This window comes from Lingula anatina, chromosome 3 (genome assembly GCF_051362555.1).
Source record: "Lingula anatina isolate TDL-2025a chromosome 3, LinAna3.0, whole genome shotgun sequence".
Lineage (NCBI taxonomy): Eukaryota > Metazoa > Brachiopoda > Lingulata > Lingulida > Lingulidae > Lingula > Lingula anatina.
In genome coordinates this window covers 20,417,103-20,435,511 of record NC_141769.1, presented here as the reverse complement: position 1 = coordinate 20,435,511, position 18,409 = coordinate 20,417,103, and the positions used below count along the sequence as shown (strand labels likewise).

The 18,409-nt window shown below is 36.1% G+C and overlaps 2 protein-coding genes across 2 annotated transcripts in view; one reads left to right on the top strand and one right to left on the bottom strand.

Moving 5' to 3' along the window:
* LOC147763043 (RNA helicase MOV-10-like) overlaps positions 1–18,409 on the top strand; it is a 296,407-nt gene that overhangs the window by 718 nt on the left and 277,280 nt on the right. The window lies entirely within an intron of this gene.
* The window catches only part of LOC147763056 (uncharacterized), a 31,298-nt gene that overhangs the window by 9,449 nt on the left and 3,440 nt on the right, over positions 1–18,409 (bottom strand). Inside the window, exon 4 of the mRNA XM_087007834.1 lies at positions 2,987–3,058. Within this exon, the coding sequence (XP_086863960.1) occupies positions 2,987–3,058 (72 nt within the window). The remainder of the gene's footprint in view (positions 1–2,986; positions 3,059–18,409) is intronic.

Below are 18,409 nucleotides of genomic sequence, written 5' to 3'. Positions count from 1 at the left end.
TATATAATTTTTTGGCCAACCATGATATTATTCTCTATAAATCTAGTGTACTTTTCAAGGAATATTATCAAAAATCCCCTTCGATTATAAGTTAACGTCACCTGAATGTACCAATTCTCTGTATAATTTATATATGCACCATTGTTCTGACACCCTTCTCGTTTGCTTTCACAGAACTGAGGTAAACAATACTAGTTACCATCTGAAGTCCGATCTTAATCGTCCATCTAGCTGGAACTTGCTTTACCTCTTAATTAGAGGGTAAAGTGCCCTTCAGCTCACAGGTAGCTTTTGTCTTGAGTGTATCGAACGCGATATTTATCTCAGATAAAAACCTACCTGTGTGTTATTTTCAAAGAGCTGTTCCAGCAGACCTGGGGGCACTAGATAAATCTGATCATCGGGCTAAACAAGGAGCCAGAGAAACAAAGGAAGATTGATTTTTCCTGCAAAGTTTCAAAGAATTTTGACACGGACTTGATCCAGCTTAACCCTCCAAACTAACAGGGTGGCATGGGCAATTTTTACAAAATTTACAAACAATTAAACTTAGATATATTACAATTTTATCCTTTAATATAATTTTGGGAGGCATGCACCCGCATGTAAGCTGGGTGATGTCAGTAAGCCCCTAGTTAAATAAATATACCCTTATGAGCAAGGCTTTTCCCAGCGAACCGTCCAGCCATCATTAGGACGGCCGCTGACATCACCGGACGGCCTATATTTTCAAAGACGGCTAGACGGCTTGCGACTTTTTTTTTAATGACGTCTTGGCTTGTCGGGACAGCCGTGGACGTTGTAAGAAATTTTCTTAGAGTAATTTGACGTACCTTGCTTTTATGATGCGTCACAGATGAATGGTACTACTTTGTAGTGTACGCTGATATTCAGTCAAGATGAAATTACTTCCTAACGGATACACAGCACGGATACACTGCGTATATAATTTTTTGGCCAACCATGATATAATTCTCTATAAATCTAGTGTACTTTTCAAGGAATATTATCAAAAATCCCCTTCGATTATAAGTTAACGTCACCTGAATGTACCAATTCTCTGTATAATTTATATATGCACCATTGTTCTGATACCCTTCTCGTTTGCTTTCACAGAACTGAGGTAAACAATACTAGTTACCATCTGAAGTCCGATCTTAATCGTCCATCTAGCTGGAACTTGCTTTACCTCTTAATTAGAGGGTAAAGTGCCCTTCAGCTCACAGGTAGCTTTTGTCTTGAGTGTATCGAATGCGATATTTATCTCAGATAAAAATCTACCTGTGTGTTATTTTCAAAGAGCTGTTCCAGCAGACCTGGGGGCACTAGATAAATCTGATCATCGGGCTAAACAAGGAGCCAGAGAAACAAAGGAAGATTGATTTTTCCTGCAAAGTTTCAAAGAATTTTGACACGGACTTGATCCAGCTTAACCCTCCAAACTAACGGGGTGGCATGGGTAATTTTTACAAAATTTACAAACAATTAAACTTAGATATATTACAATTTTATCCTTTAATATAATTTTGGGAGGCATGCACCCGCATGTAAGCTGGGTGATGTCAGTAAGCCCCTAGTTAAATAAATATACCCTTATGAGCAAGGCTTTTCCCAGCGAACCGTCCAGGCGTCATTTGGACGGCCGCTGACATCAACGGACGGCCTATATTTTCAAAGACGGCTAGACGGCTTGCGACTTTTTTTTTAATGACGTCTTGGCTTGTCGGGACAGCCGTGGACGTTGTAAGAAATTTTCTTAGAGTAATTTGACGTACCTTGCTTTTATGATGCGTCACAGATGAATGGTACTACTTTGTAGTGTACGCTGATATTCAGTCAAGACGAAACTACTTCCTAACGGATACACAGCACGGATACACTGTGCGTATATAATTTTTTGGCCAACCATGATATTATTCTCAAATTTTCAGCGAGAGATCGTTCGCAATCCGAGAGAGACCAGGAGGCAATTTTCATATTTGTTAAAGAGACTTCGTAAGCCAAAGGGCGAGACGAGAACGCAATTTTCGTATCGTCAGCGTCGCAATCCGAGTGAAACGAGAAAGCTCATTCACGTTCAGTGGCTTTCGTCAGCGGAAGATCGTCAGCCGGAGATCGTTCTCGATTGTTTTTAACCCTCCATCCCTCCCTATTGGAATTTATAATTTTTAAAAATATTTTTCATTTCATTTGTACATTTCAAGGGACTTCATTAGCGGAAGATCGTCAGCGGGAGATCGTGAACGATCTGAGCGAGACAAGAGAGCAATAATGGTAATCTTTATTGCAGCTCTTAATATTGCTCTTTTGTTCTGTTACTGAAGTCTCTACTGTTAACAATGCTATTGTGCGCCTCAGCAAAACTACCGATCGCTATCTCACACCGAATACTGCGGTAAAGAAACAACAGCCTGACAGTACAACTCTTAATAGATTCTCCTGTTATCTGAATGAATGGATATGACGATGTTGTTTAGCGTCCTAAACTAACTGTACCGATCATTATCTTGCACCTTGGGCCGCACATGTAGTACTCAGGTAAAGGTACGCTAGGGCAACATTGCCAACTGTTAGATCTTTCTAAGCGCGAGAATAGCCCGGTGGCCGATTTTAAGGTGTACGAAATTCACGAAATCAAGATCGCGCAAAATTGCTTACTGGCCGAAATTCATGGTCCAGAAAAAACTCCAGACGGCCGATTTTAAGATCGTTCGAAATTCAAGAGCCGTTCGAAATTCATGGCACTTTAGCGTAAGCTTCAACAAGCATTATGGGGAGTTTGCGTGCTGAAATTAATAAATTACATCCTAGGTTCCACATCCGACAAAGCAGTCTAAACAAATGCACTATATTAGGTTTTACGCATACACGTATTATCACTATGACAGCATTATTATTATTATTATTATTATTATTATTATTATACTATTAAACCTGTAAAGGCGTAATGATAAATGTTCTCATATTATTATTGAAGACTACCTACCTCATCCGAGATGCATGCCACGACCACCTTGGCTTTTTTCAACCCTTCACTGATGTCTTCAAACAAACCAGTCTGAAAGAGCACGCATTACAAGAGCAGTTAAAAAAGAGAGGACACATCAATTGCTTAGATTTACCCCTTACTTTAAGTTTCAGGTCTTAAAAAGACAATGCTGCTAATTCACCATGTGATATCAACATTTGTCACTTGCCAAATGCCAGTAAAATTGAAGTCCCCCTAAAACTGAGTGTATGCATAGAGACCATTCCCACAGATATTTAGATCAATCTATTGCCCTGGGGAGTCTCACTAGATTGCTGTCAGCTTTACCGGCTTAAATATATGTCCTGCCTACTAAAACCTTTAAGGGGGCAATTAGCTTTTGTGCACCCTTGGCTTCTGGAAGCTGACAGCAATTTAGCATGATCTCCCAGTGAGTTAGGTCGATCCAGATGGACCGATCTAAATCTGTGGGAACCCATGCAGTCTTAGTTACTGTTTCAGGCATTAAAAAGACAATGCTACTAGTACCCCCTGTGATATGAACATTGTCCCTTGCAATTGCCAAATGCCAGTAAAATTGAAGTACCCCTAAAACTGTGTGTACACGTAGTAACTGGTAACAGTTTTTGCTCTGGGTCCATAGATTTCACAATGAAATCCCTGGTGACTTGTAAGACCAATGGTCTACATGGTGTTTGACACAGCCTGTTAGTAGTCTACACATATATACCCAATAGAAATAATGCGTCTCCTAACACTTGGTGTATGATTACGGTAAAGTCTTGAAAATTTCGTCGCTTAAAAATTAATTAATATTTTTAATTGTGTAAATCCGACTAATTTTTTCGCGAACGATCTCCCGATGATGATTTGAAAATTGCCTTTTCGTCTCGCTCGGATTGCGAATGATCTCCCTCTGACGATTTTACGCGAACAAAGTTCTGACGATATTACGCAAATGATTCTCCGCCGAAGATATGCCGTGAGCGGGGAAGGGGGGTTAAAGATAAAACTAAATATATATATTATTTATAATATTCAAAGGGGGAGGCGGAGTTAAAATTATGATCTCCCGCTGACGATCGTTCGCAAACTAAGTTCTTTGAACTAATATGAAAAGTGCATTTTATTATTGCTTACGGTAATATGCCAAACAATTCGACCAAGATTAATTAATTAATTTCATGGAAATGTCAGTTTGGTCGAATTGATTAAAATACAGCAAATGGAAACCTTTGATATCGTTGGATTGTTAGGGGCATCTGCCAAAACGTCCATCTTTCTGGAAGTATTGCATTTTACCGGAAGTGTTACGCAAGATAAGCCGCAATTTTCGCCTAACGTGTTTCAGGCATGTTTTATCCTCCTGAAATCTTATTTTGCTGTGTACAATATGTGCTAACATTACTTAACATTAAAAAAGACGACAATTATAATTTTTATTTATATATTTCCCTCACCTACGATCACTTTCATGATGCGCTTCACAAGTGGGACGAGTATTTCCCTGGAGACAGGTGTTGTAAACAAAGGCCGGTCACTTATATTTGAAACCGGTAGCTTAAGTGGACTTTAACTAGTTATGTGATCTACGTACGCCCTATTTGAATTTTAATATGACAACTGAAATCAACCGAATTGAAATTTTTTACAAGTCTGAGATCAGTTTTTTTTCAACCCGCAAGGCTTGCTCAGCGTCGAGGCGTAGACGTACGTACTTCCGAAGAAAATTCAATCACCCGTATCAAAGAATACCAACTGGTACTCAAACGGAAATCGGTGTAACTTCAAATTACTATTAAGTATTTTATTTAAAAAGCATGTCATATAAAAACATATTGAGTAAAGGCAAAATACGGAGCGTACCTGTGCCGATAGACATACAGTATTTTGCTGGCATTCTTCCGATTTTCTTACTTATATACTCTCGCTGTGCACAAACCACGGTGCATATTGAAAACCCCACTGATACAACCTGAACGTAAAAAAAGCATTTACTTGCCATAATTTTCACAAAACAGGTGCATTTATATTTTGACGTGAGAATTGAGCACATGCAGAAATGAGAGACTGGTTTTATCTGGTCTGTTCCAGCATAGCGAAAACCACATGGTAATGAAGACGGTCCCATTTTGGGGGAGGGGGTCACAGGAATGGAGTTCGTCGTGGATTACGCTAAATATTATCAACATTTCATGCATCTGGGGAAATAGAAAGAGACTCACAGGTAACGTAAATACCCAGTGGAACTCTCTATGAAGCTCCCATGGAGTTAAGGAAGACATCATTTTTATTGTTGACAAATCAGTTATCCATGTAGGTGAACAGCGACACGTGTTCGTCAGATTTTGACAGCGCGTGGTATTTGGCGCCAAGAAGTCTGGGCGGTCGATCCCGCTGATCTTTTGGTCGATTGTAGTAAATGTAAGATCTTGCTGTGTTGACTTCAAGAACGTTTCCCCATCTGCATATATATTTCAATCGAACTTGAAAATAAATTGCTTATTCTTCCCAAACTTTTTATTGCTAGCAAACGCGATATATGGTCTATATATGAAGGTGTTTACGACGTATTTTACCCACTGTCGATATTTGGTTTCATCCAGAATAGACCTTTTTTTTAACCCCCCCCCTCCCCAGTTACGGGCGTGATGAATCAGTCAGCGAGGGCAAGTCTGCTTAATAGCAAAATTTGTATGTCTATAAGCACTATTATTGTCATCGGGGACAAAGGAAAAGACAGGTACGTCATGCTTCCAGATTAGATCTTCAATTAATTGTTTCTTCCTCATTGACGAGAGCTATTGAAAGGACAACAATTGACAAAGGGCCGAGGCATGCAGCATCTATTTCACTGGCTTGAAAATTTACCGAGTCTTGTCGACGATGTGGTCGAACAATCGGAACAAGAAAAAAATTCTGTCCCATGATTTTGACGTATGGACTAATTGTTTGAGTCCAGAAAAATTAATTTTATAAAATAATTTTTGTGGTCGGATTGACTGGGCCCGTCGAAATGCTTGGCACATTACCGTATATCGCAAACAATCTCCTGATGAAGATATGAAAATTGCCTTTACGTCAAGCTAGGATCCCGAACGATCTCCCTCTGATATGATTTTACCAAACAAAGTCCTGAGGATATTACGCGAACGATTCTCCGCCAAAGATATACCATGAGCGGGGAAGGGGGGGGGGGCGGATTAGAGATCAAATGAATATTTTTGAAAAATCCAAAGTGTGTGTGTGTGTGTGGGGGGGGGGGGGGGGGTGTGAATTAATCTCCCGCTGACGATCTTCCACGAACGAAGTTCCCTAATTCCCTTGAACTAATATGAAAATTGCATTTCATTCTTACTTACATCGCGAACGATCTCCCGATGATGATATGAAAATTGCCTTTTCGTCTCGCTCGGATCGCAAACGATCTCCCGCTGATGATCTTATGCGAACGGAGTCCCCTACAAATATGTAAATTATCTTCTCGTCTTGTTTGGATCGCGAACGATCTGTTGACGATATTACGCGAACGATTCTCCGCTGAAGATATGAAAATTGCCATCTTGTCCCATTCGCATTGCGAACGATCTCCATGTACGAGCCAGGTAATCGTTAAATGGTCCTAAATTGAACATGGACATGTATAGCAGTGAAGGGTACATTTCACTTCGAGATAATATCTTGATTTTTTCATTGTGTCTTTCTCATTTAGGACAGCCGCCGATAACAATAACGGCGTTACAAATGACAAAGCTGCGGCCTGTGACTTCTATTTGCCGGCTTGATAATGCACCTTAAGCCAGGTAATAGTAATGAAACTAAAGACAAAAGGCCGACGTTCCCGCAACTGAGAACGGGAATTCACATCTAAACCATCTATATTGTGAGTAACCGCTCGCAGGAGCGCACTATTGTTCCTATCTCCCATTGAGAGTGTTATCGGCAATGATATCCTGATCTTATCATTGTCTTGAATCAACTGACGCATTACCTTCATGTTTGAGCTGGACAATGCGGCCATATTTGGTGACGAATTTTTCAAAAATTATCGAGTACCTGATTTTCAAGGTCGACGAAGTTTTCAAAGGGAAAAAAATTACGTCGGCGGAAAATCGTCTGCCGACGAAATTTTCAAGAACGACGAAATTTTCAAGACTTTACCGTATCAGAACATTTACTTGATTACTACTCACTAGTAATATGACCTAGTGGACAGTGAGGTGTAAGTCAGATATACTAGGACACTTCCACTTGTGAGTTGGGAGTTGGTCTGTGTAGCTGGACAGTTGAAGAGTAGAGGAGTTTGCTAACATGGTATATAGCCTCTACTTGTGGACACTGTCAAATTGAGGATTGAACTAAGACAGCATTGCAGTTGAGTTTCTACCTGGGCGCATATATATATATATATATATATATATATATATATATATATATATATATATTGGACACACAAGTTGGTAACAATGTAAGTTTACATTGTTTTATAGTATTATTTATTATTGGAATATATACTGGACTTTCTATTGTTAGCAGTGAAACAAGAACAGGGAGTTTATACAGTATTATGCTACTCGTATAATTTGAAATCAAGTTTATGTGCTATGTACTGTGTTTTAGTGTTTGGTTAAATAAGCAAATGCTGTAATTGTATATTATTAACAGCCAGAAGTTGAATATTATTTAGAATAAATTCATATTGTTTATTGTTCTTACAGGATGCAAATCTGGAAGCCTTATACTTATGATACCAGTAGCTAAATAAATAAATAAATATATATATATATATATACAGTGTAAAGTTTAGTTTACTCTTATTGAGATTGAGGAGCTGGGTGTCCGGTTCAACTAATGCAATGGACATTCATTTGCATAAATGACAACTTTTCATTCAGGGTGGTGCCCCATGAGTTTTGCACTTTGTTTCATTCAGCACAGTGCCTTGGTAGGAGTAACACACAGTATAGTTTCTCTTTTTTGATCAGTTATTTCACTTTTGCTACTTGCAATTTATAGTTAAAGGAATGGCAGAAATGGTGAGTTTTAAATACTGTTTATTGATTATTATTGACTATTGATGATTACTGAAATTTATCAGTTTTTGTGTAAGTAAATTTAAGCATGTAAACTAGAGGATCAGAGAGGCGATACCGCCTCCGGATATTGTACCACCAGCTGGAGTAAGCGCATTCGTATGGACCCCCCCCCCAAAAAAAAAGGGGACACCACCACCAGTCTTGTGCTTGATAAGCTCTATAAAATACAACCAACGAGAGTTCTCAAAATATGCAAAAAAAAAAAAAAAATAAATAAATAAAATAACTAAAAATGGTACAATCAAGCAGATTTTTGAATTGACTTGCATTTTCCTACCATTGATCACTCCTGCGATTCTCTAGACAAAAGGCCTATTGGTTTCCCTTGAAATGTGTTGTCAGTGGTGCATATATGCTGACAAAAGAGAAAACCTAGGGGCAACAACGGGCACATCTCTGCTAGTTTTGAAGATATGAGGAGCAAGAAAATATGCAAAGCTCAGTTCATGGTGAAAAAGTAGGTCAAAGGTCAATTTCAATATCATAGTATATGAATTTCTATTCAAGTTCAATAGTAACCATGGGCATTTCTTTACCAATTTTGCAGATTTAAAGGCCAGAAAACATGCAAAAAGCAGTTCATCATAAAAAAGTAGGTCAAAGATGAATTTCAAGGTCACAGATTGCCAGTGTATTACTTCCTATTCAAGTTCAATAGTAACTATGGACCTATCTCTGCCAGTTTTGGAGATAAAAGGGAAAGAAATTAGCAAAGTTCAGTTCATGGTGAAAAGTAGGTCAAAGGTCAATTAAAAGGTCACAGTAAATTGCCTCTAGTGACTTTCTATTCTTATTCAATAGTAACTATGGACCTATCTTTGCCAGTTTTGGAGATAAAAGGGAATGAAAATTTGCAAAGTTCAGTTCATGGTAAAAAGTAGGTCAAAGGTCAATTTTAAGGTCACACTTAGATTGCCAGTATATGACTTCCTATTCAACTTTAATAGTAACTAAGGACCTACCTTTGCCAGTTTTGGAGATAAAAGGGAACAAAAATTTGCAAAGTTCAGTTCATGGTGAAAAGTAGGTCAAAGGTAAATTTCAGTGTCAGAGTTAATTGCCAGTATATGGCTTCCTATTCAAGTTCAATAGTAACTATGGATCTATCTCTGCCAGTTTTGGAGATAAAAGGGAACAAAAATTTGCAAAGTTTAATTCATGATGAAAAGTAGGTCAAAGGTCAATTTCAAGGTCACACTTAGATTGCCAGTATATGACTTCCTATTCAAGTTCAATAGCAATTATGGACCTATCTCTGCCAGTTTTGAAGATAAAAGGGAACGAAAATTGGCAAAGTTCAGTTCATGGTGAAAAGTAGGTCAAAGGTCAATTTCAAGGTCACAGTTAAATTGCCAGTATGTGACTTCCTATTCAACTTTAATAGTAACTTTGGACCTATCTCTGCCAGTTTTGGAGATATAAGGGACTAAATGTTACAACTGTGGAGTTACAACTAGAGGATCAGAGAGGCGATACCGCCTCCGAATATTGTACCACCAGCTGGAGCAAGCGCGTTCGTATAGACCCCCACATACACAAAATAAGGGACACAGCCACCAGTTTTGTGCTTGACAAGCTGTAAAAATGCAATCAACAAGAATTTTTAAACTATTGCAAAAAATATATATGGTACAATCAAATTTAAGTTCTTTGTAAGATAGGTCAAGGGTCAATTTCAAGGTCACAGTAAATTGCCAGTATATGACTTCCTATTCAAGTTCAAGAGTAACTATGGACCTATCTCTGTCAAGTTTGAAGTTAAAAGAGAAAGAAATTAGCAAAGTTCACTTCATGTTAAAAAGTAGGTCAAAGGTCAATTTCAAGGTCACACTTAGATTGCCAGTATAGGACTTCCTATTAAAGTTCAATAGTAACTATGGACCTATCTCTGCCAGTTTTGGAGATAAAAGGGAAGCAAAATTTGCAAAATTCAGTTCATGGTGAAAAGTAGGTCAAAGGTCAATTTCAAGGTCACACTTAGATTGCCAGTATAGGACTTCCTATTCAAGTTCAATAGTAACTATGGAACCATCTCTGCCAGTTTTGGAGATAAAAGGAAAGCAAAATTTGCAAAGTTCAGTTCATGGTGAAAAGTAGGTCAAAAGTCAATTTTAAGGTCACATTTAGATTGCCAGTATATGACTTCCTATTCAAGTTCAATAGTAACTATGGACCTATCTCTGCCAGATTTGGAGATAAAAGGGAAGCAAAATTTGCAAAGTTCAGTTCATGGTGAAAAGTAGGTCAAAGGTCAATTTTAAGGTCACATTTAGATTGCCAGTATATGATTTCCTATTCAAGTTCAATAGTAACTATGGACCTATCTCTGCCAGTTTTGGAGATAAAAGGGAAGCAAAATTTGCAAAGTTCAGTTTATGGTAAAAAGTAGGTCAAAGGTCAATTTTAAGGTCACATTTAGATTGCCAGTATATGACTTCCTATTCAAGTTCAATAGTAACTACGGACCTATATCTGCCAGTTTTGGAGATAAAAGGAAAGCAAAATTTGCAAAGTTCAGTTCATGGTGAAAAGTAGGTCAAAGGTCAATTTTAAGGTCACATTTAGATTGCCAGTATATGACTTCCTATTCAAGTTCAATAGTAACTATGGACCTATCTCTGCCAGTTTTGGAGATAAAAGCAAAGCAAAATTTGCAAAGTTCAGTTCATGGTGAAAGTAGGTCAAAGGTCAATTTTAAGGTCATATTTAGATTGCCAGTATATGACTTCCTATTCAAGTTCAATAGTAACTATGGACCTATCTCTGCCAGTTTTGGAGATAAAAGGGAAGCAAAATTTGCAAAGTTCAGTTTATGGTGAAAAGTAGGTCAAAGGTCAATTTCAAGGTCACAGTAAGATTGCCAGTATATGACTTCCTATTCAAGTTCAATAGTAACTACGGACCTATATCTGCCAGTTTTGGAGATAAAAGGAAAGCAAAATTTGCAAAATTCAGTTCATGGTGAAAAGTAGGTCAAAGGTCAATTTTAAGGTCACATTTAGATTGCCAGTATATGACTTTCTATTCAAGTTCAATAGTAACTACGGACCTATCTCTGCCAGTTTTGGAGATAAAAGCAAAGCAAAATTTGCAAAGTTCAGTTCATGGTGAAAGTAGGTCAAAGGTCAATTTTAAGGTCATATTTAGATTGCCAGTATATGACTTCCTATTCAAGTTCAATAGTAACTATGGACCTATCTCTGCCAGTTTTGGAGATAAAAGGGAAGCAAAATTTGCAAAGTTCAGTTCATGGTGAAAGTAGGTCAAAGGTCAATTTTAAGGTCATACTTAGATTGCCAGTATATGACTTCCTATTCAAGTTCAATAGTAACTATGGACCTATCTCTGCCAGTTTTGGAGATAAAAGGGAAGCAAAATTTGCAAAGTTCAGTTTATGGTGAAAAGTAGGTCAAAGGTCAATTTCAAGGTCACAGTAAGATTGCCAGTATATGACTTTCTATTCAAGTTCAATAGTAACTACAGACCTATCTCAGCCAGTTTTGGAGATAAAAGGAAAGCAAAATTTGCAAAATTCAGTTCATGGTGAAAAGTAGGTCAAAGGTCAATTTTAAGGTCACATTTAGATTGCCAGTATATGACTTCCTATTCAAGTTCAATAGTAACTATGGACCTATCTCTGCCAGTTTTGGAGATAAAAGGGAAGCAAAATTTGCAAAGTTCAGTTTATGGTGAAAAGTAGGTCAAAGGTCAATTTTAAGGTCACATTTAGATTGCCAGTATATGACTTTCTATTCAAGTTCAATAGTAACTACGGACCTATCTCGGCCAGTTTTGGAGATAAAAGCAAAGCAAAATTTGCAAAGTTCAGTTTATGGTGAAAAGTAGGTCATAGGTCAATTTCAAGGTCACAGTAAGATTGCCAGTATATGACTTTCTATTCAAGTTCAATAGTAACTACGGACCTATCTCGGCCAGTTTTGGAGATAAAAGCAAAGCAAAATTTGCAAAGTTCAGTTCATGGTGAAAGTAGGTCAAAGGTCAATTTTAAGGTCACATTTAGATTGCCAGTTCATGGTGAAAGTAGGTCAAAGGTCAATTTTAAGGTCATATTTAGATTGCCAGTATATGACTTCCTATTCAAGTTCAATAGTAACTATGGACCTATCTCTGCCAGTTTTGGAGATAAAAGGGAAGCAAAATTTGCAAAGTTCAGTTTATGGTGAAAAGTAGGTCATAGGTCAATTTCAAGGTCACAGTAAGATTGCCAGTATATGACTTTCTATTCAAGTTCAATAGTAACTACGGACCTATCTCGGCCAGTTTTGGAGATAAAAGGAAAGCAAAATTTGCAAAATTCAGTTCATGGTGAAAAGTAGGTCAAAGGTCAATTTTAAGGTCACAGTAAGATTGCCAGTATATGACTTTCTATTCAAGTTCAATAGTAACTACGGACCTATCTCTGCCAGTTTTGGAGATAAAAGGGAAGCAAAATTTGCAAAGTTCAATTCATGGTGAAAAGTAGGTCAAAAGTCAATTTCAAGGTCACATTTAGATTGCCAGTATATGACTTCCTATTCAAGTTCAATAGTAACTATGGACCTATCTCTGCCAGTTTTGGAGATAAAAGGGAAGCAAAATTTGCAAAGTTCACTTCATGGTGAAAAGTAGGTCAAAGGTCAATTTCAAGGTCACAGTAAGATTGCCAGTATATGACTTCCTATTCAACTTCAATAGTAACTATGGACCTATCTCTGCCAGTTTTGGAGATATAAGGGACTAAATGTTATAATTTTGGAGTTACCATAATGTGCCTTAAATTTCGTACAGAAAAAATTAATTAAAATAAAGAAAAAGCCTTATGTTTTATTTTTCCAGAGTTCAAAATTTATTATCCATTACCGTACTGCACATTTTGCTTTTACCACCAATATGTACTTTTTGATACAGCGTAACTCGAAAACCGTATGGAATACAAAAAATCCGAGACCACCTTCAGTGTTGGGCTTTACATGCTCTACAAAATGCAAACAAGGCAGCAAAGCTGTCAAATGTACAGACAAAAAACAGAAAATAAAGATGCAAAATAGGTCATTTTGTCAATTTTGATGCAATAATAAATAATGCTTATAATAGCACTGTCAGTCAACACTGAATTTTAATCATGCACAACAGGTAAAATGGTCAATAACATGAGCGGACCCAGAGATATTTTCTGACAGTATTCCAAAGTATCTATTTTGATCCATCCTCCATTTTGATGGTCTTCCAACAGAAGAAAAAATAGATACCAGGCAATATAAACTTAATAACCTGACTGTCTTCCGGAAGTCCCAGAAGATGGTCTCAATCTACCCTTTCAATAAGATTACAGTTTCAGGACCATGAGAGTTCAAATTCACATGATGTAAGTCTCAATATTTGAAAAATGATGACAGTGCATAAAATAATATTACATAAGTAACATAATGTTTAAAGACATAAAAAACAATACAACTGCTTATGTGGAAAAACAGAAATGTCAGAGTCTCAGGCGGATGAGAGTTTAAAGTCACAAATGCAAGTGTTTGAGAAAAAATTATAAAGGAAAACAACAAAACTAGAAAAGCACTCCGAGAGTGCAGACCTCTGCCAAGGTAGCAATTGTTGATTATTATTGATTTTTGTCCTCTTTGGCCCACTTCTGACAGTTCCTGAAAATTTCAGCAAAATCGGTCCATAACTTTTTGAGTTATGTTGATGACAAACAGGGGTGAAAATATAACCTCCTTGGCAGAGGTAAATATAATTCCAATGAAGCTGCTATTCAAACTTTTAATCTTTCAGTTTGATATATATATATATATATATATATATATATATATATATATATATATATATAAAACTTATTTGCAATATTAAACAAAATTTACCTGCATAATTATCACTGCTTCCTTATTATTAATCTAGCAGAGAGCTTAACCTATGGGAGTTTACAGGGAAATATCAACAAGTGTGCTTTATGTAATCTCAAATCACAAGTGTGCTTTATGTAGCCTATCAATTAGGCAAATTACTTTATAACTGAAATTAGCGAAGTGATACCCAAGGGAAATTTATAGACTGACCCTCTCAAAGGTCTTTCAGGCCCATAAGTCACAACTTAAGAAGAGCACAAAACAATAATGCACAAAATAGGAGACTACAACTTCTGATGCAATAATACATTATGTTTAACTGCACAGTCAACATCAAATTTTAATTTTGCACAACAGGTAACACCGATGAGAGTAAAAGCATAAGGCTTCAGGCCCATCAGAGTTCAAGTTTATACTTAGAAAGTGCCAGAATGAGAAAAATGAAATTTCACACAAAATTGCATTAAATTCAATAATAAATGATAACCCAATTGACCTGGCTTTCTAATTTGAACTGCATGCCAATCCTAAAAATCATACTCTTAAGTTAAATATAATAATAAATAACACAATTTTCTTTTCATAATGTTTGCAGTAGCAGTGCAAAAAGATTATTGTCAATTTTGATGTAACATTACATAATAAATTATAGAATAATTATCACCAATTTTTGATTATTGACCAAAATAGCATGAACATGTAGAAAATTTGATTACCATCCGGCTTCATGTCCATGGGAGCTCCGAGTCCCACAATGAATATGCCAAAAAGATAATGAATATTTCACTAAAATGAATAACTTCCAGAAAAAGAAGCCCATTAGACTGCTTTTCCAACTTGGGCTGCATTTTAGTCCTGTGTTTCTTTTTTGAAAGTTTGACAATCATAATGAACACGGTTTTCCCATCATGGTCATCATGGCAGATGTGGATGATTGAATCTGACAAACTGCAATGATATGAGTTTATTTCCGTTTTGGACACTTGATTACACAATACATGATAACAAGTTTACCATCATTTTTACATAATCAACTAACAATGTTGTAAAGATGCAGGAAATATCAAACACACACTTTTACGTATCTTATTAGTTCAATAATGAGACTGTTAACATGCCTAAGAACTGAATCTGAGGAAATTTGAAAAAACAGTACAACTTCTAAAATAATGGCCCGATAACACTGATTTTCGAACTCAACCTGCATTTTTGTAAGATTGACCACTCCTGTGAGTATAATGACAATTGGCTAAGCTGTTTTTTTATATTGTGTTATTAATGTTGCATATATGTTGAAAAAAGTGAAAAAACAGCATAAAAAAATTAAAAGAAAATGTAAAATAAAACATAACAAAAAATACCAATAAAGCTGCTATTCAAACTTTTAATCTAGCTGTACAATTACTAACATGATATGAATAACCCTATTGAGTTTGAGAATAATAAGGCACTGTTATTCATCTTTAGCATTAATGTAAGCGTTACACAAATTTTTTTTTGTAAACTTATTTTCCATATTAAATAACATTTACCTGCATAATAATCATCGATTCCTAATTATGTGACACAGTTAAGAAAGCTAAACCGATGGGACTTTACAATGAAATCTCAATGTGTGTTTATGTAATCTCATTTAATACCCACTTGAAAATTAATTAAGCAAATTATTTTATAACCCTGAAATAACTTGAAAATCAATTAAGCAAATTATTTTATAACCCTGAATTAACTGCCTACTATCCATATACATTTATTGCACCAAATAGCACTGTACTGCATTGCTTTCAAAACAGAAAACAATTACGATGGTTTTCCAACACAAGCTGCACTTCACTCTTTTCAGTAAGGTTGATTATCATAAGTAACATGGTTTTCCCTTAATCGCTATCCTGGCAGCAGTGTCCAAAATAGGGTTTTCTTTAACTTTCATGCAATATAACATAATACTTAACAGCATAATGACCATCAAATTTTTTATAAAAAAATAAAAGTATCATGGATATTCAGAAAATGTGATATGGAAAGGTCTCCAAGGACATGGAAGTTAGGGTCACACTTTCAAAATGCCAAAATGTTAACAAGAGATAACTGTACTGAAATGATTTTCTTTCCATTTTCAACACCTTTTTTTACATAAAACCATCATAACTGTCATTTTTAAATGATCAACTAGGAAAATTGTTGACATAGGAAAAATATCAATAGAACAATTTATAATGTCCAATTAGCTCCATTTGGAGATTCTGAACAAACTGAATGATTGAATCTGACGAACTGCAATGATGAGTTCCTTTCCATTTTTGATACTTTATTACACAATGCAGGATAATAGGTTTACCGTCATTTTTATATAATCAACTAACAATATTGTTAAGAAGCAGAAAATGTTAAAACAACACTTTAACATATCCAATTAGTACCGTTATGAGACTGTTAACATGCTTAAGAATTAAATCTGAAGAAAAACCACTTATATACAAAAAGGCTAATAACTTCATCAAAACTTAACTGATCAAGCTTATTTTCAAACTTGATCTGTATACTGGTCAGATTGATCACTCCTGTGAGTTGCAAGACAAAAGGCTGATTGGTTTTCCTTAAAATGCGTTATCAGTGTTGCATGTATGCTGAATAAAGGGAAAAAAAACAGCATTACTTTTGTAAAAATAGTCCAATCATGCCAATTTTCAAACTTGACCTGCGTATAATAAATATTCACCAGTTCTGTAAATTTCAATCCAAGGAAAGGAAAAACATTTTTACACTTATCATGTTATCGGTGTTATAAAAGTGCTGAAAAAATTGAAAAAAAAAAAAAAAAAAAAACAGGATAACTTCCATAAAAATTGCCCGATCTTGCTGATTTTCAAACTTGCCCTGTGTATTATGAATATTCATTAGTTCTGTAAGTTTCAAGCCAAATGAAAAAACAGTTTTCCACTTATTGTGTTATCAGTGCTGCATATATGCTGAAAAAAGTGAAAAAACAGCATAAATTCCCTAACAATAATCGAATCATGCTGATTTTCGAACTTGACTTGCGTATTATGAATATTTATCAGTTCTACAAGTTTCAAGCCAAAAGGTAAATTGGTTTTCCACTTATGGTGTTATCGGTGCTGCATATATGCTGAAAAATAGTGAAAAAACAGCATAAATTCCCTAAAAATGACCCAATCATGCTGATTTTCGAACTTGACCTGTGTATTATGAATATTAATCAGTTTTGTAAGTTTCAAGCCAAAAGGTAGGATGGTTTTCCACTTATCGTGTTATCGGGGTTGCATATATGCTGAAAAAAGTGAAAAAACAGCATAAATTCCCTAAAAATGACCCGATCATGCTGATTTTCGAACTTGACCTGCGTATTATGAATATTCATCAGTTCTGTAACTTTCAAGCCAAAAGGTAAAATGGTTTTTCACTTATCGTGTTATCGGTGCTGCATATATGCTGAAAAAAGTGAAAAAACAGCATAAATTCCCTAAAAGTGACCCGATCATGCTGATTTTCGAACTTGACCTGCGTATTATGAATATTCATCAGTTTTGTAAGTTTCAAGTCAAAAGGTAAAATGGTTTTCCACTTATCGTGTTATCAGTGCTGCATATATGCTGAAAAAAGTGAAAAAACAGCATAAATTCCCTAAAAGTGACCCGATCATGCTGATTTTCGAACTTGACCTGTGTATTATGAATATTAATCAGTTTTGTAAGTTTCAAGCCAAAAGGTAGGATGGTTTTCCACTTATCGTGTTATCGGGGTTGCATATATGCTGAAAAAAGTGAAAAAACAGCATAAATTCCCTAAAAATGACCCGATCATGCTGATTTTCGAACTTGACCTGCGTATTATGAATATTCATCAGTTCTGTAACTTTCAAGCCAAAAGGTAAAATGGTTTTTCACTTATCGTGTTATCGGTGCTGCATATATGCTGAAAAAAGTGAAAAAACAGCATAAATTCCCTAAAAGTGACCCGATCATGCTGATTTTCGAACTTGACCTGCGTATTATGAATATTCATCAGTTTTGTAAGTTTCAAGTCAAAAGGTAAAATGGTTTTCCACTTACCGTGTTATCAGTGCTGCATATATGCTGAAAAAAGTGAAAAAACAGCATAAATTCCCTAAAAGTGACCCGATCATGCTGATTTTCGAACTTGACCTGCGTATTATGAATATTCATCAGTTCTGTAAGTTTCATACCAAAAGAAAAAACAGTTTTCCATTTATCGTGTTATCGGTAAAAGTGCACGGCGACGGCGACGGCGACGACGGCGACGGCGACGGCGACGACAGACGCAGATGATAGCTATATGTACAGACACATCTGTGTCTGTACATAAAAAGAATGGGTCTCTAGCATTAACGGTTCCCGAATTAGAGACAGTTTTCAGTTTCGGTATCTTATGGCCGCTACTCCCGTGAAAATGCACCGATTGACCCCAAATTCATAGAGATGAAAGAT